This window comes from Rhinopithecus roxellana, chromosome 16 (genome assembly GCF_007565055.1).
Source record: "Rhinopithecus roxellana isolate Shanxi Qingling chromosome 16, ASM756505v1, whole genome shotgun sequence".
Lineage (NCBI taxonomy): Eukaryota > Metazoa > Chordata > Mammalia > Primates > Cercopithecidae > Rhinopithecus > Rhinopithecus roxellana.
Window position 1 is genome coordinate 46,779,865 of NC_044564.1, and position 26,283 is coordinate 46,806,147.

The 26,283-nt window shown below is 36.2% G+C and overlaps 1 protein-coding gene across 1 annotated transcript in view; it reads right to left on the reverse strand.

Moving 5' to 3' along the window:
• The window catches only part of TMC1 (transmembrane channel like 1), a 180,364-nt gene that overhangs the window by 139,807 nt on the left and 14,274 nt on the right, over window positions 1-26,283 (reverse strand). The window contains exons 3-4 of the mRNA XM_010375850.2: window positions 8,498-8,545; window positions 2,506-2,677 (exon numbers count right to left, since the gene is read on the reverse strand). Of these exons, the coding sequence (XP_010374152.1) occupies window positions 2,506-2,677; window positions 8,498-8,545 (220 nt within the window). The remainder of the gene's footprint in view (window positions 1-2,505; window positions 2,678-8,497; window positions 8,546-26,283) is intronic.

Sequence of the window (26,283 nt, forward strand, 5' to 3'; positions counted from 1 at the left end):
AAAGGCATAGGCATGCCTCATCTAAATTTTCAGGCTAATCTGTGCAAGAATGGTTTTCTATCTTAAGTTTGATATATTTAAACAACAGTTGTTAGGAAGAAGAAGGCATAATATGCTGAATTTCTCACTGCTATGAATATATTACTTATTCACTTAAAACTGGGTCAGGAAAAGCCTGTAATATTACTGGAAATACTCCAAAATGTCTAACAAGGCAGTGTTTTTTTAACTGCCTCCAAAGATAGTTAGCATTACAACCTTGGTTTTAGTTGGTTTCAAATGTTGTGTCAATGCAAGGGAAATTCCCTGAGGCATTACTTGAATATTTAAATAAAAAGGCCTTGAATTAATTAACCCAAATAAATGTGCCCTGATTTGCCTACTAATCTTTCTCAAAAATATTATCTAAGATTTTCTTTTAAAAAAAAAGATGTTTATCTTCAAAATGAACAATAGAAAACAGACTCTAAAACAGAGAACAGAACTATCAATAATCACAACTAATTTCTGATACTATTTATAATAGATGCACAAATTGTCGCAGTAAAAACGCAATTTGCAAAACCTACGGAGACAGTTTGGTTATGTGGAAGAGTGGGAGATAAGGGATCTTGATTCTCAAGATCAAAATGAAAGTGAGGCCAGTTAGGGAGAGACACTGTCATAGCCACAGGATCCAGTTGCTTCACATGGCCCCATTTCCTAGATACTGAGCAGTTGCCATGAGGGCTGTCAGCAGACCAAGACAGCAGAGGAATTCCTGCCCAACTCATCTTTTTAAAAGGATTTTTTTGAGGCATAAATAAAGAAGAAAAGCAATTTTGGAACACAACCTTTATCATGCATACATCAATTGGTGATGTTTTCTCAATGAAATACCACTGTTGGAAAGCGTAAGTTTGCTAAATAGGAATTATTACTACATAATAATGGAACTAACAATCATAGTAATACATGGGACTTAAAATTGTGTTGCATTTTATTTTTGAAAGGAATAAAGCGTGAAGAAACTTTAAAAGCAGATATAAATAAAAAATACTAGAGTCAAAATTTAAAAGCAAGTTTTGTCTTGGTATTCAAAAGGGAGAAAGGAGAAGATGGGGAAGAAGAGGAGGAAAACTAAGACGTGAAGTAGATGAGGTTATTCTTATCCTAAAAGGAACCATTGTCTGTTAATGCTAAGCTTCTCTACTTGACAAATTTTTCATACAATTGTTTTTAACGACAATCATTTATAAAGAATAACACAATAGTTAGAGCTATTGAGTACAGAAGTGTGTCATCTTGGAAGGACACCTTAGAAAGTTCCTCATGCTTTAAAGTCTTAGGAGTGTTTGGAGGAGACTCCACCACCCGATGGTGATTCACATGGCCCTATTACCTGTGAGTTGTGGAACAGGTTGACTGTTCTCTTGCATTCTTTCCAAGGGGTCGAGGTTTTCTCTTATTAGAGGTGTTCTACATGCACACTTTTCCTACCTGCCTGCTATCTGCAAATTTCCAAAAAGCAAAGACAAGAAAAGTATTTTCTCGGATTTTTCCTAAACAGCATTTAATGTATTATTCTACACAAAGTTGGCATTCACTAAAATGTTTTCCTGGTGGAACTGAAAGATAACTGAGTTGTATTAAAAATAAAATGACAACCCAAATCCTCTGTAATAGGAGCCAGCACACTTTCTTTCTGTAAAGGGCCAAATAGTTAATATTTTAAGCCTTGAGTGAGATATACAACTCTGTCCCATATTCATCTTTGCTTTTTATTAATGACCCTTTAAAGCTGTAAAAACCACTCTTAGCTTTTGGGCCGGATTTAGCCATAATTTTCCAAACCCTGCTCTGTAAGGTAAAGTGATGTGTGCTCACTATTTAGGAGTTTCTACTTAACCTAGATAACAATGCATACAATTAGTGGGATAATTTTAAAATCTTTAAATTAACTGTAATAAGGCCGGGCGCGGTGGCTCAAGCCTGTAATCCCAGCACTTTGGGAGGCCAAGACGGGTGGATCACTAGGTCAGGAGATCGAGACCATCCTGGCTAATACAGTGAAACCCCGTCTCTACTAAAAAATACAAAAAACTAGCTGGGCGAGGTGGCGGGCGCCTGTAGTCCCAGCTACTCGGGAGGCTGAGGCAGGAGAATGGTGTAAACCCGGAAGGCGGAGCTTGCAGTGAGCTGAGATCCGGCCACTGCACTCCAGCCTGGGTGACAGAGCGAGACTCCGTCTCAAAAAAAAAAAAAAAAAAAATTAACTGTAATATGTCAATGACCTATGATAATTCAGATCCTTCAGAAGAGAATTTCTTATGAATATACATTCATTTTAAAATTATATTTTAACTATTAAAATAAATTTAATTGAGTAGAATAAAATAGCATCATCAGATTAAGGCTGTCTTTCGAAAAGTAGTTTTAATTACCAATGTTAAGGTCAAAGAGTATCTAAAAGGAGTGATCTTCTTCAGCACTGGAGCTTTTGAAAGGATATCAGAACTAACTTACGCTCCTCTCTTTAGCCTCCTCCTCCTCTCTTTTTCTCTTGCCTTCCTTGTTTCTTCATCCTCTGGTTCAGGTTCTGGGTCATCCTCATTGATAACATCTCTGGTTCTTTTCCTCTTTGGTCTCAAGCTCTCTCTTCGAGGCAGTTTACCTTCCTCCTCCTCTTCCTCTTCACCTAAACGTAGCAGTTGATTCAATGAGTAATGTCAGAAAGTGCTTCCTCCCACTACCAAACTTATTCTTAGTTTTTAATAACTATTATTATACATCTGACACCATAATCTAGCAATTCTCCACATCATGATGAGATGCATCATGGCATACATACTTCACAGCCCGTCATTTAAATAAATATATCTAGATTTCCATTTCCATTGTGGTTCATCGACTCAAATAGGTGAATGTGGATTCCCAAATTTTAATAAGTTTTTGAAGAAGTTCTAGTGTTCATTTACTTGAGTAACTAAATAGCTTGGTGGTTAATATCATATGATGACCTCTAAGACCATTCAAATTAGTCCAAGTTTAGAGATTACCATTCCATTATGTAATTGTTGAGTGATTACCCACTTCATATTTATTACTATTTCTATCTTAGAACAAAGAAGAGGAACATTAAAGAGGTGCTACAAACTAGAATAATTTTGGAGAAATTCATTCAACCCTTGAGGTTCCTCCCAATTTAAATTTTCTTCATTCTTGATTCTAAATATTTTTCTCCTTTTTTGTAAATATTTTTGTTCTTTTCTTTAAAAAAATCATAGTATACACATTTGCTTGATCATTTATTTCTTATGAATAGAAATAGGTAACATAAATTTAATGTAAAATTGAGAATAATGACAGCATTATTTTGTTTTATCATCAACTAACAATGAAAGACTCATGTGTTCATAACTTTTTAGGATGCTTCCAGGTAAAGAATAGAGAGATAATTACCATAAAAGATAAAATTTCCTTCACAAAGTTTATAACATAACATTACTACTTCAGTTCCATTTCTATTGCTCCTAACTTCTTCTAACATTTAGCATAAACTATTGTAAAAAATTAATTACAGTTATCATTATTCTCTTAAATAGAGGCTACCATCGAGAAAAAAATTATATTTCAATGAAAACTATGAATTATCTACAGTATACCTTTCTGTGTTGTCTGATTCTGATTTTATGAGAACTATATGACAACTTTGAAAATTATACATAACCATATAAAGCTATACAAAACACTTTTTATCTGTAGACATACAAACGAACTCTTTCCAATGGAGAGACAAGCCCCCTTTCAAAAAACAACTTTGCCTTCATTCGTACAAACATTTCAAAATTTATTATCTATAAATGTATCTATTCTTTGGACTTTCCTTTGAACTGATTATAGCATCTCACAAGTTGTTTTATTAGTTAAATATGTTCTTTTCACATACGTGTGAGTCATCCTTTTATTTTTTCAAAATTATCTTTAATTACCACTTGTTGAAACTTTTTTATTGATATTTCAGGTATAAGACCTAAATATTACCTATATTACTAAATGTCAGGTAGCAGAGAGAGAAACAGAATAACTTTTCTTTTTTTTTTTTTTTTTTTTTTTTTTTGAGACGCAATTTTGCTCTGTCACCCAGGCTGGAGTGCAATAGCACAATCTCAGCTCACTGCAACCTCCAGCTCCAGAGTTCAAACAATTATCCTGTCTCAACCTCCTGAGTAGCTAGGACTACAGGTGCAAGCCATCAAGTCCAGCTAATTTTTTGTATTTTTAGTAGAGATGGGGTTTCACCATGTTGGTCAGGCTGGTCTTGAATTCCTTGCCTCAAGTGATTCACCTGCCTTGGCCTCCCAAAGTGCTGGGATTACAGGCTTGAGACACCGTGCCCAGCCTGTAGTAACTTTTCTAACTGGGCTTGGAAAACTGTATATATTCTGTCATCCGAATCAAGAATGAGTTTCTGTTTGTTTAATTTTGTGGCAAAGGTATGTTATTTGAACCCCATCATGGCATTCTGAGTATTTACCCAGCTTTTATTAGCCACATTAGTCACTAATTAAAGAAAGGACAAAAACTTGACCGGAGGCGAGAAACAATTCACCCACGAACAACTCACAAACCCAAGCAGCTACTTGGTACTCTGAATTTTACTGTTTTTTGTATTAAAACTAAACTACTGGGATGACATCAACAAGTTGAGAGAATAGGAAGCCCTGGACTCTCCTTCCCTCCATAGACATAAAAGTTCAACCACAATGTGGAGATAGGCTCCCTTCGTGAGAAATTCAGAAACTAGTTGAAAGGTACCTGCACCCTAGATGAACACAATATCAGCTAAGTCGCTGGTAGAAAAATCTGACACACCCTCATACCACAGTCCCTCTCTGCTAACACAATACCATACAATTGGGAGGAACCCACCATCTCCTAGTTTCTCCCTGGGGAGGGGAGAAAACAACTGAACCATGTGTCCAACATTCTGATTTTTCTGGGCGTTCCCAAAGGACTGGTTTCTGTCTTGCCAGAATCTGAGTACTGACAGGAAAAGACTTCTGACTGGGAACCAATGAAAGCAAAGATAGCCATTTGAATAGTATGCCTCACTCACAGTAGCCCCTCCCCCAACTTAGCACAGAGTGACCAGATGATAAACACCAAATCTGCACCTCTCTGGGGAGAAACAGTTGGATAGTGTAACCAACACTCCCTCCAACTTTTGGAAAGGATGACTGGCCTGACTTCTGTCCCACTTGTCTCCTAGAGCACTAATAGGACCCATTATATTCTAGACGGCCCAGGGCCATGGAGAACAAAGGAGAAGAACTAGTTTGTACTCTTTCACCAGAGCTCCTTTCCCCACCCAGTTCAGCATGACATAATTAGCAAGAATTCCAGTCCTTAACTTGCCCCTGAAATGGGAAAGAAAAGCTGAAATATATACCCAATGTTCAGACTTTTCAGGAGGCTGCCTAAGGGAATGGCCAGTCTCAGAGCATGGACAGGACCCAGCATACTGTTGATGCCTGGGGGCCACTGGAAACCAAAAAAAAAGAACTCAGAACATGCTGCTTCCCCAGGAGACACATGTTATAACAGAAGAACACTGGAGCAAACAAGACATTATGAATTCTTAAAAAGAAAAAGGTCAACTGAAAAATCCCTCTTATTGAGGGATTTTGTGTGTCCTCCCTGGACACACAAGTCCAGAGAGGATGCATACACAGGAAACATTTGAGAGGCCCAAGAATCTCTGGCCTGCCTCATTGGTGAAAGTCTTCTCCTGTACAAGGCTGGTGCTTCTCCTGAAGGCTGGGAAAGGAATCCATTTTTTCTAATATATGGATGCCAAAACAAACAAACAAAAATAATCAAGAAAAATAAAGAAAAGGGAAAACACGCCCCAAACAAGAGAAGAAGATAAAGCTCCAGAAACAAGCCCTAATATAATGGAGATATATTAATTACTTAACAGACTATTAAAAATAACTCATAAAGATGCTCAACAAATTCAGAAGAAAAATGCATGAACAAAGTGAGAATTTCAACATAGAAATAAAAATATAAAAATAACTGGAGATAAATATTGAAGAATACAAGACAATAACTGAACACAGTAACTGAAGAATACAGTAACAAAAATTCACTACAGAGGTCCAACAGCAGACTCAATCAAGCAAAAGAAAGAATTACCAAACTGAAAAATAGGATGTTTGAAATAGTCAGCAGAGCAAAACCATAAAAAGAATAAGAAAAAGTGAGGAAAGTGTTATGAGGTTTCAACAAGCAGACCAATATATACACTATGGGAGTTCTGAAGGACAATAAAAGAAAGAAAAGGACACAAAGACTATTCAAAGAAAATAATAGACAAAATCTTCCCAAATCTGGAGAAGGAAATGGACCTTCAGATTCAGAAGCCCACAGATCCTACATTATATGAACCCAAATAAATCCACATCATGACATATTATACTTAAATTGCCAGAAGTCAAAGATAAAGACAGAATTTTGAACAAAACAGAAAAGCAACTTGTCATGTACAAGGAAACCTTCATAAGACTATCAGTGATTTCTTAGCAGAAACTATGCAGGCCAGAAGAAGGTAGGATGATATTTTCAAAGTGCTGAAAAGAAAAAACCTGCCAACAAAGAACACTATGCTCAGCAAGTCTGTCCTTTATAAATGAAGGATAAATAAAGACTCTCAGACAAACAAAATCTAAGTTAATCACCCCTAGACTTTTCTTACAAGTAATGCTAAAGGAAGTTCTTCAAGTTGAAATGAGAGGACACTAAAGAGCAAGACAAAATCACATGAAAATATAAAACTCTCTGGTAAAGGTAAACATATAGACAAATACAGGATACTATAATACTTTAATGACAGTGTATTGATAACTTTTAATTTTATTATAAAAGTTCAAAAGTATTAAAAGTAGCTATAAAATGTTAATGAATGTATAATATAAAAATATATAAATCAAGACATCAATAACATTAAGTGTCAGGGAAAGTAAAAGTGTAGAGTTTCAGGATGCAATTGAGGTTAAATTGTTTTCTGCCTAAAATAGGACTTTTATAATTATAAGATGTTGAACTTAAGTCCCATGGTAACCACGATAAAATTTCTATAGAAGATACACAAAAGAAAAAGAGAAAGGAATCAAAGTGTATCACTGTAATAAAAATCAATAAAATATAAAAGAGAATAGCACGAGATAAAAAAGGGACAAAACAGCTTTAAAACAGAAAACAATGAACAAAAAGGCAAAAGTAAGTCTTGCTCTGTCAGTAATAACTTTAAGTTTAAGTGGATTGAACTTCCCAATCAAAAGACGTAAAGTGGCTGAATGAATTAAAAAACAAACCAAAGAAAAGAAACAAGGTCCAACTATATGTTAACTACAAAAGACTCACTTTAGATTTAAGGACATGCACAGGGTGAAAGTGAAGGAATGGAAAATGATATGCCATGCAAATGGTAGCTAAAAAAGAGCAGGGTTGGCTATACTTATATTGGGCAAAATATACTTTTAGTGTAAATCTGCCATAAGCAACAAATAAGTGCATTATATAGTAATAAAAGGGTCAATTTACCAGGAAGATATCACAATTATAAGTATATGTGCATCCAACATCAAAAGCACCTAAATATATAAAGTAAACATTAACCAAACTCAGGAGAGAAAACACACAGCAATATAATTGTAGTAGGAAACTTCAATACCCTACATTACATTCCATAATGAATAGAACATCTAGACAGAAAATCAACAAGGAAACAGCAGACATGAACAACATTATAGATCAAATAGACTTAGCAGACATATACAGAACATTCTACCCAATAGCAGCAGAATAAACATTCTCCTCAAATGCATAAAACCTAAAAATACTACTCTAACATTCCCTCTGCCCTGTCTGTATAAAAATTGGTCATCAAGAAATCATTCGCCCTACCTTGTTTGAGTGTAGATCATAAGACCCTCATTCGAAAGAGGGTCCTGTCCCACACCCAGAAGAAAGAAATGCATGCTTAGAGAGGCCAAGAAGAATCTAGGCAGACAGGCCTTGTTGCATTTTCCCACTCAGTGTGTAAACATTAGATTATACCTCCAATCATATTTCTGTACTGCTGTCCATACTTTGTTGAAACTAAGCATTAAAATGAACAATTTTCTCTATCTTTGGGTCTTCATCCTAAGCTTTAATGAATACATGTTCTATGACATTATATGCCTTTTCTCCTATTAATATGCCTTTTGCTTGATTTTTCAGCCAACATTCAAGGGACCACGGTCTTGGCTCCTACAATGCCAACTGGATGGAATCTAGAGTGGGGATTCTGTTTGCTGAACTTGATTCCCCCTGTGAGACCATCAAAAGTTATCCACACACACTTCTGCTTATATGTGGTAACTCAAGTCCACAAGATAAGAGGATAAATTCCTTGAATTTATGGGTATTCCATAGGAAAAGTATCCCAAGTGGGCCTATCACCACTTACTTGAGCTTTCCTCTGTCTCGTCTTCTTTTTCCTCCACTTTGATTTGTACTGTTGAGGAAAGAAAATAGTACAGCAATTATTTAAATGCCTGTACAATTGTTAGTAAGTAGTTTTTACTTTTATTGTTTTTATCATAACGTTTTTGTGCAGTTAATACAATTTTTCCATAAACTTGTCAAAATGAGCATGATTTATTAAAGATATACGGCTACAGCATCTTATACAATGCCATGCAAAGATTTTTCTATTTCATAATCTTCATGGATTTGCAAAACATAATTGTTATAAGCTCCATTCAAAGTTATAAGTTATCAGCTCAATTCAAAATAACTTCAACCAAAATGAATTCGGTATTGCAATAGATAGAGTTGGGGTTTGTTGGGTTATTTTATTTCATGAGAAATTGAATTGTTAATAAAGCTATATGCCATGCCCATACCAATTAGGTTAATAACCAAATTAACTACATAAAACTAGAGAATAATTTATTTCAACCACTTTTACCAAGTATAAAAAGGTCTTTAGAAAAATGCTTAAAGCCAGATCTTTTCTGTTTCAATTATTTTTACAGGTATTATATTAATAGATCCTAAATTTTCCAATATGTGATTCCCTTTGGCAATATGGAGATAGGTGATTTTACAGTTCTTTCCAAGACAAAGGACACTTTTTCTTTTTATTCCTCATCCCATACAGCATCTTGTTTTTAGCTTTGCTTCATTTTTATAAAGACATATAAAAGTTTTATAAAATTTTAATGCTACAGTAATATGAAAAACATATTTATTGGCAAATTTTTTTTCTTGTCAACTTAATGTTCATTCATCACAGGTTTCTTGCCTTAGAAAAATTAGAATATTTATTAAAAACCAAAGTCTATTAATTTGCTTATAAAGCATGAATTTTATCATATTTTTATTTAAGGTAGAATGGCATTTGTCCAAAAAAGCAAAGATGACAAACAATGTTGCTGTGAACAGATGAAACAACCTCTGGTTTTGTTTCTGTTCACTCACTGTCAAAGGTTATTATTCAGAACTTGACAGGCATATTGAAAAGGCAACACATACCAAGAGTGTAAATTCCATTCACAAAGAAAATTATTGTAAAAGCACTTTTTGCCTTTAAACAGCATCTGGGTAAAAAATTTTAGGATATGCAAAAATGTTATCACTCAACATCAGCCACAGAATGTGAAAATAAATGTTCTTTTGTTCAAAGTGAACATATGCCTTCTGTTGCTGGCTGCAGCTGAATCTACACAGGACAAAGATCTTTATGTCACTGCTGAGAGTTTGCAATAATGAAGGCAGACACTTCTAAGGAGATATTCCACATTCTACAATAGGTCATGGTCTTTTATTTGCAATTAATGTCACCACTAAGCTTCTTCAGTCAAAGAAGGATTCTGTAGGAAACAATTTTAATGATATAAGACTAGCATTGGAGCAGGGTCTTATCAGCTATATATAAAGAAGAAACAGCTGAGGACAAATAGCAAATGCTGACCCACAGCCTACTTTGCAATATGCATAGCCAAAGCAAATTTTTAAAACATTTGCACAATGTATTAGGCTGATTTCTAATGATTATTTCACTAGAATGTAATAATATAAAGTCAATTAAATAAAATGGAAAAATCTACTAAATGAACAAAAATATAAGCAAATCTTTAGGAAGGATTATATATTAAATAAAAAGAGCAGAATAAGGTATCCCAAGCTGAAGAGATAAGCAACAACTCTGTTTCCTCTAATAACCAAGGGAGAGAAAAAGCAGGACTAGAGTCATGAATCATCTTCTCTGGCACAGAAAGAATAGTTATAAATAACCATTAAATAAAACTTAAAAGTCCAAAAGGGAAGACATTCCCTGTGATGGCAAGTAGAGAACTAGAACACAGCTATGATTTCCCAGTGATGCAATGAAGAATGCTGTAGAAATGACCCATTCCCTCCTCTTGAGTTGGTTTTCCGATAGTGATTCTGGTCTGTGCCTGATCATCTCCACGTTCTCCTTAGGTGCCTTCTTTGCTTAACAGCATTCCTTTGTCTGATCATGGAACAGTCATTTTTTTATAGTCATTGTGATAATTCTTGTTTTGTTCTTGATTCAAACCCTCAGCAAAGGCGTCATCAGCATTAAGAACTAAATAGAAGCACTATGACCAGGAGATTTAAGACACTGTCAAGATCCTGAGACCAAGCTCGATTTTAATGGAACATTATTTGGCCTGAAAAGTAACTATCAGCACTGGCCTATATCTCCTTCAACCTAAAGCAATGCTAAAGAACCATGTTAAGAACCCCCTCCAAGACAAAAAACTGTGCAAAGAGATAACTCAGAATACTTGAATGGGAGCTACAAACCATCTTTCCTTTCTCAGACAATTTCTGAGGTGGCCTGTTGCCATTGTTTCTCCCAGCAGTCCCTAGTACCTTATTCCCAATCATGTGATCTCTTCATGCCTCAGTTGCTCCCCAATGCCTATTGATCATGCACTTTAAAAATAACCTTCTCTCCTAGAGAGTGATGGGAGGATAGTGAAGGAAGAGGAGGGGAAGTCTGTCAAAATGTTGGAGGCAGCAAGCAAAACCGCATTGAAGTATGTGTAGTTAAAAGAGGAATATGCAATAGGAGCAGATGAACTCCTAGGCAACCCAGATCCTCATTTCATGCAGATAGACTCAGTAATTAAAAACAGTAAAAAGAAACAACAGCAAAATGTCACATTTCAGAGGCATAGGAGTGGTTCAGAAAAGTGGATATTGTTCTGGGGCTTCTTTTTTAATCTATAAAACTGAAAGCAGTTTATGTTTCTTCAGGATAACACAGTGACCAAGTGGCCAGAAGAGTTGAATGGTATTGCCTTTTTCTCTGACCCGCATTTACCTCTTGAAGCAATGTTTATAGCTCCAAGCTATTATTTTGGAAACTGAAAATTCACTTATTGAATTACCGTTTATTGTATGATCACAAACGAATACAGAGAAAATGCTCTTGGATAGGGGTTTGTAGACAGTAAAAGAAAATACTACTGCCTTTAATGAGTCTTACTATTTGATGTGAAAGAATGACTTTATAGGCCAGGCACAGTGGCTCATGCCTGTAATCCCAGCACTTTGGGAGGCCTAGGTGGGCAGATCCCTTGAGGTCAGGAGTTCAAGACCAGCCTGGACAACTAGGTGACCAGCCTGGACAACTAGCCTCTACTACAAATACAAAAATTAGCTGGGCGTGGTGGTGGGTGCCTGTAATCGCAGCTACTCAGGAGGCTGAGTCAGGAGAATGACTTGAACCCAGGAGGCAGAGGTTGCAGTGAGCCGAGATTATGCCACTGCACTCCAGCCTGGGCCACAAAGTGAGACTCCTTCTTAAAAAAAAAAAAAAGACTTTATAACAAGTTTCGAGATTAGGTATGGGTATCTTATTCAGTCTACTTGAGCTACAACAGCAATGTATTATTTAGCTTTTTTGTGTTTCTTCTCAGGATTCTTTTTTGTGTATGAGAAATGTCAACATTGACCCTTCTCATAAAAATTGCATGTCTTCTACCTCAGACTAAACTTTCTTGACAGGGATGTTAATCAATGGCATGACAGGCATAAATGAACCCATGTCATCCTTGTGGGATGTGAAATAGAGAAATCAAGGATAACCACGGGTACTTTGCTTGAGCACCTGAAGAATGGAACTGCAGGAAAAGAAGATGGAAGACTGTAGAAAGAAGATGGAATAGGGAGAATAGCTTAGGTAGGAGCTGTTAAAGTTCAGGAGTTTAATCAGGCCCATTGGATTTCAGGTGCCATCTAGACATCCAAGCATGGCATTAAGTAGACAGTTGAATATTTGAGCCTGGAGTTCAGAAGAAAGGTCTGGACTGGAAATATGAATCAGGGAATCATCAACATATACATTGTATTTAAAGCCATAAGACCAGATGAGATAACAAAGAAAATGAGTGTAAACAAAACAGAAAAAGGAGACTCAAAATGGTGAGGAACAGGAGAAGAACAAACTGAAGAGATTAAAAATGAACAATCAGCTCTTAAGTGGAAGGAAAGTCAGTGATTGCGGATGGCAGAAGATGTGCATCAGAGATGTATCGTAAGTTGCTAAGGACATTGAGGACTGAAAATTGACCACTGGATTTGACAATGTAGACATATTGACGATCTTCATCTTCCAGGCATAGGTTTAGTGCAATTGTGTGGGCAAAAAGCTGAATTCAAGTGGCTTTATGAGCTGATGGACAATGAGTAAGCAGATATAGCTATTTTTGCTGGATAGAATGTTCTTATATGCTGATAAGAAAGACCTAATAAGAATTGAGAAATTGAAGATGTAGGCTATGAAATGAACCAGCTATAATGTAAAGCAAACAACACGAATTTGATTAATTCCTCAGTTTTATTTCTGCTTTTGGTTTATCCCTGGGCTGTGATTCTCTGACTAATACTTTGTTAAAAGACTGAACAACTTACTAATATACCTCTTGCTTATATTTGAGTCCACTATAGCAATTCAAAAGTATGGAACTAAAAGATGGAGTAGGGAGAAGACAAAAAAGAAAAAGAATGAGAGGAGAAAGGAGAGAAACAGAAAGAGAAGTAAAATAATAAATATGGGGTGAGAAGTTCAGCAAATGATAATGGAAAAGAAAAAATATAAAGCAAAATTTTGCATTTTTGTCTTGCTAGATATGATAAATATTTTTAATATATGTACATATTATGTGTAACCTCACGTTAACTAAAGTCAGACCACCTTCAGCTATCTGTACTATTAATATATTGCTTTAACAAGAATGTGAAGGTGAAAAGATAGAAAATGTGAATAAAATAATTTTTTTAAGATACTGTATTCCAAACTGAAATTTGTCATATTCTATAAGGAAATTATGAGCCCCTTAACAAAAACATGAAATCTCTCTTCTCAGGGGGAAAAAAAAAGAGAGAGGAGGGAAAACTGACCAGCGAAACTATAAAAAATAAGCTATGATATTAAAAAACCTCTTTAAAAGGTAGCATTCTTATGAATACACACTGTGTAATATTATACTCTGAAAATTCTAGGTATAAGGTCATTCAGTTGCCCCTCAAATTACTAATTTCTGATTATAGCAATAAGAATCATGGGGATACATATTTTGATATTAAGAAAATTATACATGTGTATGTATGTATATGTATATAAGGTAGGCCAAGAACAGCATGTAGATATTTTGCTTTTCTTAAAACCAAACAAAAAGTAAATCAATCCAAATTTTGAAAGGAATGGGTAAAGTTAGCCCTAAAGAAGACCAAAGAAGAATTGCCCAACAATGAGCCACTTGGATGCTAGATTGGGTCACCGAATCATATTCAGGCATCATCTCCATAAAGAGAATGGCCCATGATATGGTTCAAATTTGTGTCCCTGCCAAAATCTCATGTCTAATTGTAATCTCCAGTGTTGGAAGAGGTGCCTGATGGGAGGTGACTGGATCATGGGCACAGACTTTCCCTTTGCTGTGCTTGGAATAGTGAGTTCTCACAAGATCTTGTTGTTTAAGTGTGTAGCACCTTCCCCTTCTCTCTTCCTCCTGCTCCGGCCATGTAGGAGGTGCCTCCTTCCTCAACTTTGCCTTCTGCCATGATTGTAAGTTTCCCCAGGCCGCCATGAGGGGGCTGGAGAGCAGAAAACAGCCATGCTTTCTGTACAGGCTGCAGAACCATGAGCCAATTAAACCTAGTTTCTTTACAGGTTACCCTGTCTCAGTTAGTTCTTTATAGCAGTGCAAGAATGGACTAATACGGCCCAACTCTCTGAATTTATGATAACACTATTGGTGGTTGTGAAGTAGGGAACAGAAGCTACTGTCTACAAAACTGAATAAAAATAAAGGGATGCAATTCTTCTTACTCTAGAATAAAATATACCCAAGATTATTAAATCTCGCTCAGGTTAACAAAGCAGCTCCCTTTATTTTTGCTACTTCTAGGTCAAGACAAAAAGAAGCTCGTGCCGTTTGTTTATAACAATCCCAAGTCCTTCAAATGATGGAATTAAACATATCTCAAAAGCCATTGAATGAACAGAATATTTAGTTCTTATATAAATCAAATACCTTAATAAACCTGTAAGCTATAAGACATTTAAAAACTTATCAGGAGTGAGAAACACAGAATGAGATCATCACACTTAAATATCATCAAAGTATCTGGGGACAAGATTTAATGAGATAGACCTAGGCTGATATTTCTTCTGTGTGTACCAGTATCTTATCTTCCTTAAGATCAGTTTTGTGAAAACCAGAGGGCACAGACATTCAAAAACACCCTACTGGAAACTTGTGTAACAAATGCCCCCAACACTGGTCATATTTTCAAACATTATAATATCTTGGAGATACTAAATAGTTATTTTCAATCTCTGTGGTTTCAAAATTACAAAGAGAATAATAGTTTTGGTTTTTGGTAGGACTCACCAATCCAAAAGAGGGAGGCAGGCAAAAATTGCAACTGTTATAATAGCTGTCACTCTTCAATGTTTTTCCTTCTAGATTACATTCATTTTTTGAGACTCTTTGGGCCCTCAGAGGCAGAAAATAAATAGCTGCTGATGTCTGCTTTATTAAAAACACAATATAAAATAGTTGATAAATATAATATAGTTGATAAATAGAACAGGATGAAGCCTACGGAGAAACACATTTTACTCCGAGGTCACAGAGAGAGGACGCTAACTCTGAGGCAAACAGAAAGAACAAAAATAGAAAATCTACTCAAAATAAAGATCCCCATTCTATCCTTTTACAATGGAAATAAATATTTTGTATATACGTAAGAAGGAGGGGAAAGGGATGCACACCAATTTTTTTGCACGTTTTCCTTCTGCTTTTATTGTACGTGAAATTATAATTAAACACAGGCTGAGTGAAGTGGGTTGCTGGTATGTTTCCAAATTCTACCACCCCTGAGCTGGAAGAGCAAATATGAAATGTGAAGCCTGGTTCTGCAAATGGCAAATTACATGCTGGAGTATTTGTAAGAAACTGCAATTAGGTATATCACGACACCATCAGTCTACAGAAAGAACAAAAACAGCTCTTACTCTATGTGGTTTGGAGGGTTGGCTTTTTCAAAAAAAAAAACTATACATATTCAATAAATAAATAGCTATTTACAAAGATATTTAGAGCCCTCTGTGGTTATGAAAAAGTAAGTGGTGAGTCTTGCATTTTCTTTGCATTTAGATTGTTTGAGGGAGGGAACATTTCTTATTTAACCATGCTGTCATAATATATATTCAGAGTGTATGCTTTCACATTGCAATTACCACCATAAAGGGCAACCACTGTAAATAAATGTTGTAAAATGAAATACATTATCTTGTGTGAGGCTGTCTGGTTAAAATCTTTGCTAGTAATAGGATACCAAAATAACAACCAGATGAAGATACAAATGTGCATTATAACCTCTTAGCAGCTAGGCTTATATCCTTGGATTATTTAGGACAAAAAGGAATCCTTCTGTCCTCCACAGCATTTTTGCAGTATTCCAACTCAAGAAGAAGAATGGTTGTCAGGGTTCACGGATAAGCAAACAAAATGAAACAAACATAAAACACTAAAGAACTGTGAAAGAACTGAAAGAAGAGGATTATTCCTAAGGCAGAAAGAAGCAGAAAAGGCTGGCTGAACTCTGTACACATCTTTACCCTTCCTTTGTAGCACTGCTTTTGTTCACATTAGAGATGCTAATTATTGCTCATTAGCATACATTAGCAAATGTTAATGAGTGTCTTCACAAGACACAAGAACAAAAGGCAGCGGGGGCAGGGTAGAGTCAGAATGAAGGCTTAGCAATGAGGGAAGGGCCACAACAGAAGAGAGACAAAGAGAAAAAGGAAGTGAGAGCAATATAGGATTTAGATTCAGAGTTTCCTAACATTTGGAAGATCTGTCTCCCTGACAAAATAGTAATAGCACCAAGAAAAATGAAACAATTTACTTCATTTTTTTAATAAAAATAGTAACAGCAAGTCATTAACTAGAATAAATCCATTTTTTTTCCTGCTCTTTAGCTGTTAGGAGAAAATCACACTTCACAGGACTTGCTACCTAGTCAGGAATATGAGTTAACAGTCATCACTTAATGAAAAATAATTCTGAATTCTAGTTATTCTCAATTCATCCTAACTTTTTCTCTCACAGACTCAACTTGCAATACTCAGAAAGACTAAACCTATATATAATTTTTGTATGGCCTGTAATATAATTAAAATAATTCACATAGACTGTGGTACACATATTAATTTATATCCTAGAGGAAGCTAATTAATATTTGAATACTCCAGTTAAGGATTCACAATATTAGAACGGAGATTTAACACCTACAATACTGGAATCAGGTACACTTCAGCCATCTCTAGACGAGCACCATATGGTTTGTTAGTTGGAACAATGCTTATTAGAAGGAAATTTTGTGAAATTAAATGTGATTGAGGTATGTGGACTGGCTAGCAATATTATTTCTGCCCCCTGTCTTTGTGTACACAGAGTCAGAGAACATATTAGCCTTAATAATCTCACTTTGGAAGAGTAGGCACCACAGACCCAGGAATCCCAAATAGTTATTTGTTTTGCCATTTAATGGAGAATTTTTTTTTTTTTTTTTTTTTTTTTTGAGACGGAGTCTCGCTCTGCCACCCAGGCTGGAGTGCTGTGGCCAGATCTCAGCTCACTGCAAGCTCCGCCTCCCGGGTTCATGCCATTCTCCTGCCTCAGCCTCCTGGGTAGCTGGGACTACAGGCGCCCGCCACCTCGCCTGGCTAGTTTTTTGTAGCTTTTTTAGTAGAGACGGGGTTTCACCGTGTTAGCCAGGATGGTCTCGATCTCCTGACCTCGTGATCCGCCCGTCTCGGCCTCCCAAAGTGCTGGGATTACAGGCTTGAGCCACCGCGCCCGGCCTTAATGGAGAATTTTATTATCTGATAAGACCTCTGTGAAATAGGCGCTCTCCAGTTCCTGCCCATGAAGGGGTCAGGGAAAATTTCTTGCTTCATTGCCTATGTTACCCAAAAATTCATATGTTTCCCAAATTCATATGTTGCAAGTTTATGTTCCCCAAAATTCATATGTTGCAAGTTTATGTTCCCCAAAATTCATATGTTGCAAGATAGCCCCCAATACAACAGTATTGTTGGGTCATGGGATGAAACCTTCATGAATGGATTAGTGCCGTTATAAAGAAGACTCCAGAAATTTTATTCATTCTTTCTGCCATATGGAGACACAACAAATGGAATGCTGTCTATGAACCAGAATGTAGGCTCTCATCAGATACCAAATCTGCCAGTAGTGCCTGGATATTGAACTTTCCCACCTCCAGAACTATGAGAAATAAATATCTGTTGTTTATAAGCAACCTACTCTATGGTATTTTGTTATAGCAACCAAATACAGTAGGACAATTACATGTTGCACTTTGTACAAATAATAAATGTTTTTGTGTAAGTGAAGCCAGTTGGGCAATTAGGCATGTGGCCTCATGCCTTCTTGGAATAAATCCACACATTCCCTCCGTCTCTACACCCCACCACCCATATACTCTACCTCTAGACCCAAGCAATTGCTAGTCTGCTTTTTGTCAGTGTAGATTAGTTTGCATTTTCTAGAATTTCGTTTTAATGGAAATGTACAGTAAGTACTGTTTCGTGTCTGGCTTCTTACATTTAGTATAGTGCTTTTAAGATTCATCCACAAGAAAATGTGGCACATATACACCATGGAATACTATGCAGCCATAAAAAAGGATGAGTTCGTGTCCTTTATAGGGACATGGATGCAGCTAGAAACCATCATTCTCAGCAAACTATTGCAAGAACAGAAAACCAAACACTGCATGCTCTCACTCATAGGTGGAAATTGAACAATAAGAACACTTGGACACAGGAAGGGGAACATCACACACCGCGGCCTGTTGTGGGGTGGGGGGAGGGATAGCATTAGGAGATATACCTAATGTCAATGGCGAGTTAATGGGTGCAGCACACCAACATGGCACATGTATACATATGTAACAAAGCTGCACATTGTGCACATGTACCCTAGAACTTACAGTATAATAAAAAATTAATTAATTAATTTAAAATAATAATAATAATACAGTGCCTGATAGAGAACAAAGGTTATAATAGTCTACAAGAGCTGTTCAAATGCTTTGACACATACACACACAAATTTTTGGCATCTTTAATCTAAAATTTTAGGAAGATAAGGAAACACATCTACTTTGAGCTTTATCTTAATACCTTAGAATCTGCAGGTAGAAATATCCCATATTATTTAGTCTGAGATGATATTAGAAATCATTTCATCAAAAGATAAGGACCAGGCATAAAATATTACCCTAAATTGATACTTACTAACTCTCTTGATACTCTTAACTCCAACGCCAATGTCTGCTCTTGACGTCAACCAATATTGGAAGTAGAGGCAGCCAAATTCAAACTTGCTGTGCTGCCTTAACCAATGGTGTGCTTCCCCATCCAAGTTTTTCTTGTTACCAATTGGAGGATGAATTCTAGTCCATGCTCAGATTGATCAATAAACAAAGGACTAGCAGTCATTTGGGGTACTAATCTTTCATTGCCTCAGAAATTATAAAATCAGTTCCATACAAAAAAAGAGACAAGAGTCAATGGAGTCTAGATTGGTAGATTTACATGACCTCTCTCAGCCAGCTTCAGAATTCCTTTCCTTGGCAGTACTCTGGCATTCAGAGAACAAATTATCATGATTGTGTGGCAACAGAAAGGACAAAAAGGCATGGGGTGGGGTCACTTAGTAAGAGCTTGACAGTCTGCCAAGTCCACTAGAAGCTGGGACCTTGTACTTACTAATATATTCAGTATCCTGATTGTAAGTGATTTTTTTGTTTTCAGTCATAAGTAATCAATTTTATCTTCATTAAATGCCAGAGGGTTGAGACTGTAGTTGTAAGCATTACATCATGCAGGGAAGGACAATGGATTAAGATCTAAACCTAGACTTTTAGCAGCCAGCTCAAAAGTAGGAAAGAAAGTTAATGTTGATGAAGAGACACTCCCTCTAAAGGAGCAACAAATACATGCAGGTGCTTTTAATTCACCATTATCCCTTTTTTCCCTCACATGGGATGGAATCACTTTGGTTATTGGAACAAACCACATCCTAGTTTCAGACAGTAAGACCAGACTACACTAAACCCATTTTTAAAAATTCAATATCATATATTTTTCAGATGACAGGAGAAATGACTAAAATTCTGTTAGTAGCCTCAGAAGCTACTTAGCCTCCCCATTGTATTCATGTGTTCCCCAAGAAACGAGTTTGTAGCTCATACCCAGCTAGAAAAGACCTTCACTTCCGGTTCTTCAAGGTGATTTTACCACTCAGGCATTCATCAGAACTGTTCAGCTTCACAGCCTGTCTCATGTGTCATGAAATCTTACTATATGTGTATGTGTGCGTGTGTGTGTGTGCATGAGAGAGAGAATTTTAAAGATTTAATTGAAAGATTTCTGAATCCCGGATTGATTTTCATAACTTCTGCATTCTTCTTAAGTATCTACTTCCAGTAAGATAGTTTCAAACAACAAATTGTCTCAACTGTGTGAGCTTGGTAAAGCTGTTTGCTCACCCTGAAACACAATTATCATCAATAGCCTGATGGCTTGATATGAGATTAGCTTATTTTTTATTCATCAACTCAGCCTGGCAGCAATGAGAGTATATTTTAATGGATTCCATGGACAAAGGCCATCAGTTTTCCTCTTCATTCGGTGGTGCTGAATTCTGCCACTCTCTCCAGACCTCTTCCCCTGTCTCCCAAATCCTGGCGGATTTCCAACCGGGAAAGCCCAAGGCAATGAATCTCAAACTTTAATAGACATCATTATCACCTGGAGAGCTTGTCAAAACACAGATTCCTGGGCTTTGCCCACAGAGATTCTAGTTCAGTAGGTCTGGGGTGGGCCCAGTAATTAGCTTTTCTAAAAAGCTTCCAGCTGGTGCTAAAGCTGCTAGTGGTTCGGCAACCACTGCTTAAGGCATCCTGAGGACATGGGGAAAGTTGATAAGTACCTGCTGCCTTCCTTTAGGAAACATAGCTCTCATGACCTAGAAATTGTCTTTCTTTGTCTATCTTTATTTCAGTCTCACACTGTCTTGATTATCGTAGCTTTATAATGAGCCCTGAGGGCAAATATATGTCTTTCAAACTTACTCTTCTTTTTCAAAGATAGTTTGCCTCTTGTAGGTCCTTTGCATTTTCATATAAATTTTAGGATTAGTTTGTCAAATTTTGCAAACATTTTTAAAAGCCTCTTGAGGTATTGATCGAGATTCTGTTGAATTATTAGACCAATTTAAGGAAAATTTATATCTTCACAATGTTAAATTTATCCAATTCACAAATGAGGTTTCCATTTATTTCTGCCCTCTTTAATTTCTTACAGCAATGTTTTATAGTTTACAGAGTTCAAATCTTGAGCCACTTTTGTCAGGTTTGTTTCTAAGTACTTTATAATTACTTTTTCTGATATTATAAATGATATTTTATAATTTTTAATTTCCCATTGCTGCTTGCATACAGTGGTCTGTAGTTTTGTTTTCTTGGAATGTCTTTGTCTGGTTTTGGATAGAGTAGAACTGGTCTCAGGGAGAGTTGGAAAATATTTATTCCTCTTCAATTTCCTGGAAAAGTTCACGCAGAATTAGAATTACTTCCTCCTTAAATATTGGGTACGATTTTCCAGGGAAGCAATCAGAGCTTGAAGTACGTTTTGCAGGATAATTTTTAACTGTCAACTTAATTTCTTTAATAGATATACAGCTACTAAGATTATCAATTTCTTCCTGAATGAACTTTGGTAGATGGTGTCATATAAGTAATTTGTTCTGTTTATCTAAGGTGTCAAATTTATTGGCCTGAGTTTTTCATCATATTATCTTATTATCTTTTTACTATCTGTGGAATGTGTAATGATGTCACCTTTCTCATTTCTGTCTTCTGTTATTAGATGAATAAATGTTATATCAAAGTTATTTATTTTTGGGTGCTACATATAAGCTATCAAAAAAAGAAAATTGTTTGTTTCTTCTTGATAAATTCCTAATCAGTCTGGCCAGTGGTTTATCAATCTTACTGATCTGCATAATAACAAGTTTTGGGTGTTATTAGATTTTTTTTGTTTTGTTTTTCTGTTTTCTACTTCATTGATTTCAGCTCTGGTCTTTATTACTTACTTTCTTCTGCTTATTTTGGATTTATTTGCTCTTCCTTTTCTAGTTTCTTCAGGTAGGAACTGAGATCACTGGTTTGAGATCCTCTTTTCTAATATAGGTCTATACTATTGTAAATTTTCCTCTAAATACTGCTGTTGTTGCATCTCAAAATTTTGAAATGTGTATTTAATTTAGTCAAACACTTCCTAATTTCTATTTTGATTTCTTATTTGACCCTGGTACATTTAGAAGTATGATATTAGTTACCAAATATTTGGGGATTTGCCAGATATCTTTTGCTATTGATTTCAAATTTAATTCCATTGTAGTTACAGAATATATTTTGTATTAGTTTAATTATTTTAAGTCTGTTGAGAATTATTTATGGCCTAGAATATAGCATATCATGCTAATTATTCTGTGTGCTCTTGAAGAAAATGTGTATTCTGCTGCTAGCTGATGTGTTGCGTGTGCATGTGTGTGTGTATATATACATATATATGTGTGTGTGTGTGTGTGTGTGTGTGTGTGTGTGTGTGTGTTGCCCAGGCTGGTCTCGAATTCCTGAGCTCAAGGCCTGCCGAAGTGCTGGAATTACAGGCATGAGCATCAAGCCTGGCCCCATAAATATTAATTAATTCAAGTTGATTGATAATATTTTGGAGCTTTTCTATATCCTTACTGATATTTTTGTCTGTTTTTTCTATCAGTTATTGAGAAAAAGGTCCTGAAATCTGACTATAACAGTGGATTTATCTATTTCTATTTGAAGTTATATCAGCATTTTCTTTATGTATTTTAGAGTTCTGATATTAGGTGAATAAATGTTTAAATTTGTTACTTCCTTTTTATCAGTTTACATGTATTATTATGAAATAATGTTCTTCATCCCTGGTAGTATTAATATTATTTGCTTTGAAGTCTAATTTACTCAATATGGCCACTCCACCCTCTTTTGATTAATTTAAAATAGTATGTCTTTTTCCATCCTTTTATCTTTTACCTATTTATATTTTTATACTGAAAGTGGCAATATTTTCTTATAGGCAAGATATAGTTGGATATTGGTATTTTATTCAATTAGACCATTTTTAACTTTTAGTTGGGGTGTTTAGGCCATTTACGTTTAATATGAATATCTAAGTGATGAGTTTACTCTCTTACCATTTAACTTTTTTGCAGATTGAATTAATTTTATTTTATAAGGAATTTAGAAACCATGAGCAAATATTTATATTTCATTAAAAAACAAAGTCTGTACATCATTCAAATTTTAAAAGTCAGCAAGACACTAAAAAAAATGTACTAAGTAACATGTTTCGTTTTAGAACGAAATATTATCAGTGGCTCATCATAACTGATATAGGAACACAAAGAAAATGCTAAAAAAAAAATGTAAAACTGCATCTCAAAATGATCCAGTTGGATGAAGGGAGCACCAGCTGTCACCAATGTGGGACTACCATATATTCTATCAAAGGAAACAAACTACTACTAGGTGATAAAGATAAGTAAATAAATAAACTGGCCAAGAAAAGGAGCCCATGATTCCTGGAATGTTACAGTAAACGGTTTATTTGTTTCTGTTGTTACATGTATTTTATCTTTCTTCTTTTAAGAAATTAAGTGGATGTGTAAGGGATCCAAGAATATTTCCCAGTTATATCTTATTTTTTCAGTAAGGATAACGTGATATTGAAGAAATAATGATTGATGCTCCCTATCATTTCAGCCACTGAATATACTACTACTAAAATGATTTGTTTTAGCAACTATAGTATGCTTTGATTTGTTTTCTTTTTAAAAAACTTTAAGTCCAAGAATATTTAAAGAATGAAAGTCTCTTAATTTATAAAATATACAGTCATCCTTTGGTATCCGACGGCACTCCTCAAACCCCTCCTGTATACCAAAATTAAGGGATGCTCATGTCCCTATGATTTACTTTTTATTTCTCCCATCTCTTCTTTGTTTTTGCTTTCCTCTTCCAGCCTTCTTTTGGATGAGTTGACTTTTCCAATGATTCCATTTTACCACCTTTATGGCATATTATCTACATTTGTGTTACTATTATAAAGTGATTGGTTTCAGGTGATGGGTATCAAGATATACTACCCCCAAATGTAACACCTTAGCATATTAAATATTTTAAGCTATATGAATTTAAGAAAACTGCAGAAGCAGGAAGGTCACTGTTCTTCCCCGGCACTTCTCTGAAGTAGATCCTACGTCCGTCATGTGAGAGGTGCCCTCCCTATACCCAGAGAAAAGAAACATGCTTGCCTCTCACAACAAAAGGTCAAGGAGAAAAATCTGAACAAGTAAACCCTGCTAAATTTCCCCCAGTTTACTACCTTTAGATCATACACCCATTGTCCTATTATATTTTGCCGTGACTATCCATTCTTCATCAAACCTACTATAAAAATAGTCAGGTCTGTTTCTTTGAGTCTTCTTTCCTTATGACGGCTCCTGAGTCACATAACACTTATACTAAGTAAATGTGTATGCTTCTGTGTTGTTAATCTGTTTTTTGTTATATTGGCCTCAGCTGTGAACCCAGGATGGGTAGAAAAAAAAGATATTTTTCAGGCCGGGCGCGGTGGCTCAAGTCTGTAATCCCAGCACTTTGGGAGGCCGAGACGGGCGGATCACGAGGTCAGGAGATCAAGACCATCCTGGCTAACACGGTGAAACCCCGTCTCTACTAAAAATACAAAAAACTAGCCTGGCGAGGTGGCGGGCGCCTGTAGTCCCAGCTACTCGGGAGGCTGAGGCAGGAGAATGGCGTAAACCCCGGAGGCGGAGCTTGCAGTGAGCTGAGATCCGGCCACTGCACTCCAGCCTGGGCGACAGAACAAGACTCCGTCTCAAAAAAAAAAAAAAAAAAAAAAAAAAAAGATATTTTTCCTCCCCTAAGAGGGTACGGTGGTCTTTAGTCACAGTCTCTCTTCAAGTGATACTATACCATTTCATACATAGTGTAAAACCTTATACCAGTATGTTTCCATTTCTTTTCTTACAGACTTTATGCTACTGTTGTCATATATGCTTTGATGTTCATTAATCCTTCTTCTACACCTAATCTGCTGCGAATCCCATCTTGCTTATGCTTCATCTCAGATATTGTAATTTTCATCTGTAGATATTTTATTTTGTCTTTTAATTCTTCTGTGTCCTGATTTAATCTTTCCTCTAGCCTTTTGAACATGTGTAATGGCTAGAGTTGGCAGAGTTACAATTAGCTCTTTGTTTACTAATTACATCATCTGTGTCATTGACGAGGCAATTATGTGTAATTGATTTTTCTTGGAATTATGGGTATTTATTTTCATGCTTCTTTATATTCATGGTAATATTTGGTTGCATGATAGATATTATGAATTCTACCTTACTGACTGCTAGATATTTTCATATTCCATATTCTTCAGCTTTGTTCTGGTATATATTTAAGTTACCTGGAAACAGTTGTATCCTTTAGGGTCTCATTTTTTAAGTTTTGTTAGGATCAGAGCAACATTTGGTCTAGGTCTAATTTTTTCTCACTGCTGAAGCAAAACCCTTCTGAGTACGTTGCCTGATATCCCGTGAATTACGTGGTTTTTATACTCTTTCCGGTGGAAAGAGGAGCTATTCTCAGACCTATGTGATGCCAAGGATTTGTGCCTCTAAACCTTTTCAGAGGTTCTTTCTCCAGCCACACACATGCACTGATCATGATTCAGCCCAAGAGTCAGCAGGAACACTACAGAAATCCAGAGCTCACTCTCTGCTCAGTTTTCTTTTCTCTGGAACTCTTCCTCATGAATTGCAGCTATCTTAGTACCTGCAGACTCTCAGGTCTCTCTCCTCAACTCAGAAAGAGCAATGGTTTTCATTTGCAGCCCTTCTCTCTGCACCTAGGCCTGGAATCTCTCTCCAGGCAGTAAACTGGGGCAATCATAGGCTCACCTAATTTGTTTTCCCTCTCTCACAGGTCATTATCCTTTGTTGTCTGAGGTATAATGTCTTGAAAACTGTTGCTGTATATATCTTATCCAGTTTTTATTTATTTCACCTAAAAGAGTAAATTTAGTATCTGTACTTCATCTTAACCACACTGAGAAATCTATTTGTGCTAACTGTTCTAGAGGTCTCTAAGTTAAGTTCTTTTTTTCAAGTCATATTGAAAATATATATATAAGTCAAGAGACTAGCTCTCTCTTACCCTTTCTTGTTTGTTTCACATCTGCTCATCTCCAGGTATGTGAAATTACCAATTTTTTTTTTTTTTTTTTTTGAGACGGAGTCTCGCTCTGCCGCCCAGGCTGGAGTGCAGTACCCGGATCTCAGCTCACTGCAAGCTCCGCCTCCCGGGTTTCCGCCATTCTCCTGCCTCAGCCTCCCGAGTAGCTGGGACTACAGGCGCCTGCCACCTCGCCCGGCTAGTTTTTTGTATTTTTTTTTTTTTAGTAAAGACGGGGTTTCACCGTGTTAGCCAGGATGGTCTCGATCTCCTGACCTCGTGATCCGCCCGTCTCGGCCTCCCAAAGTG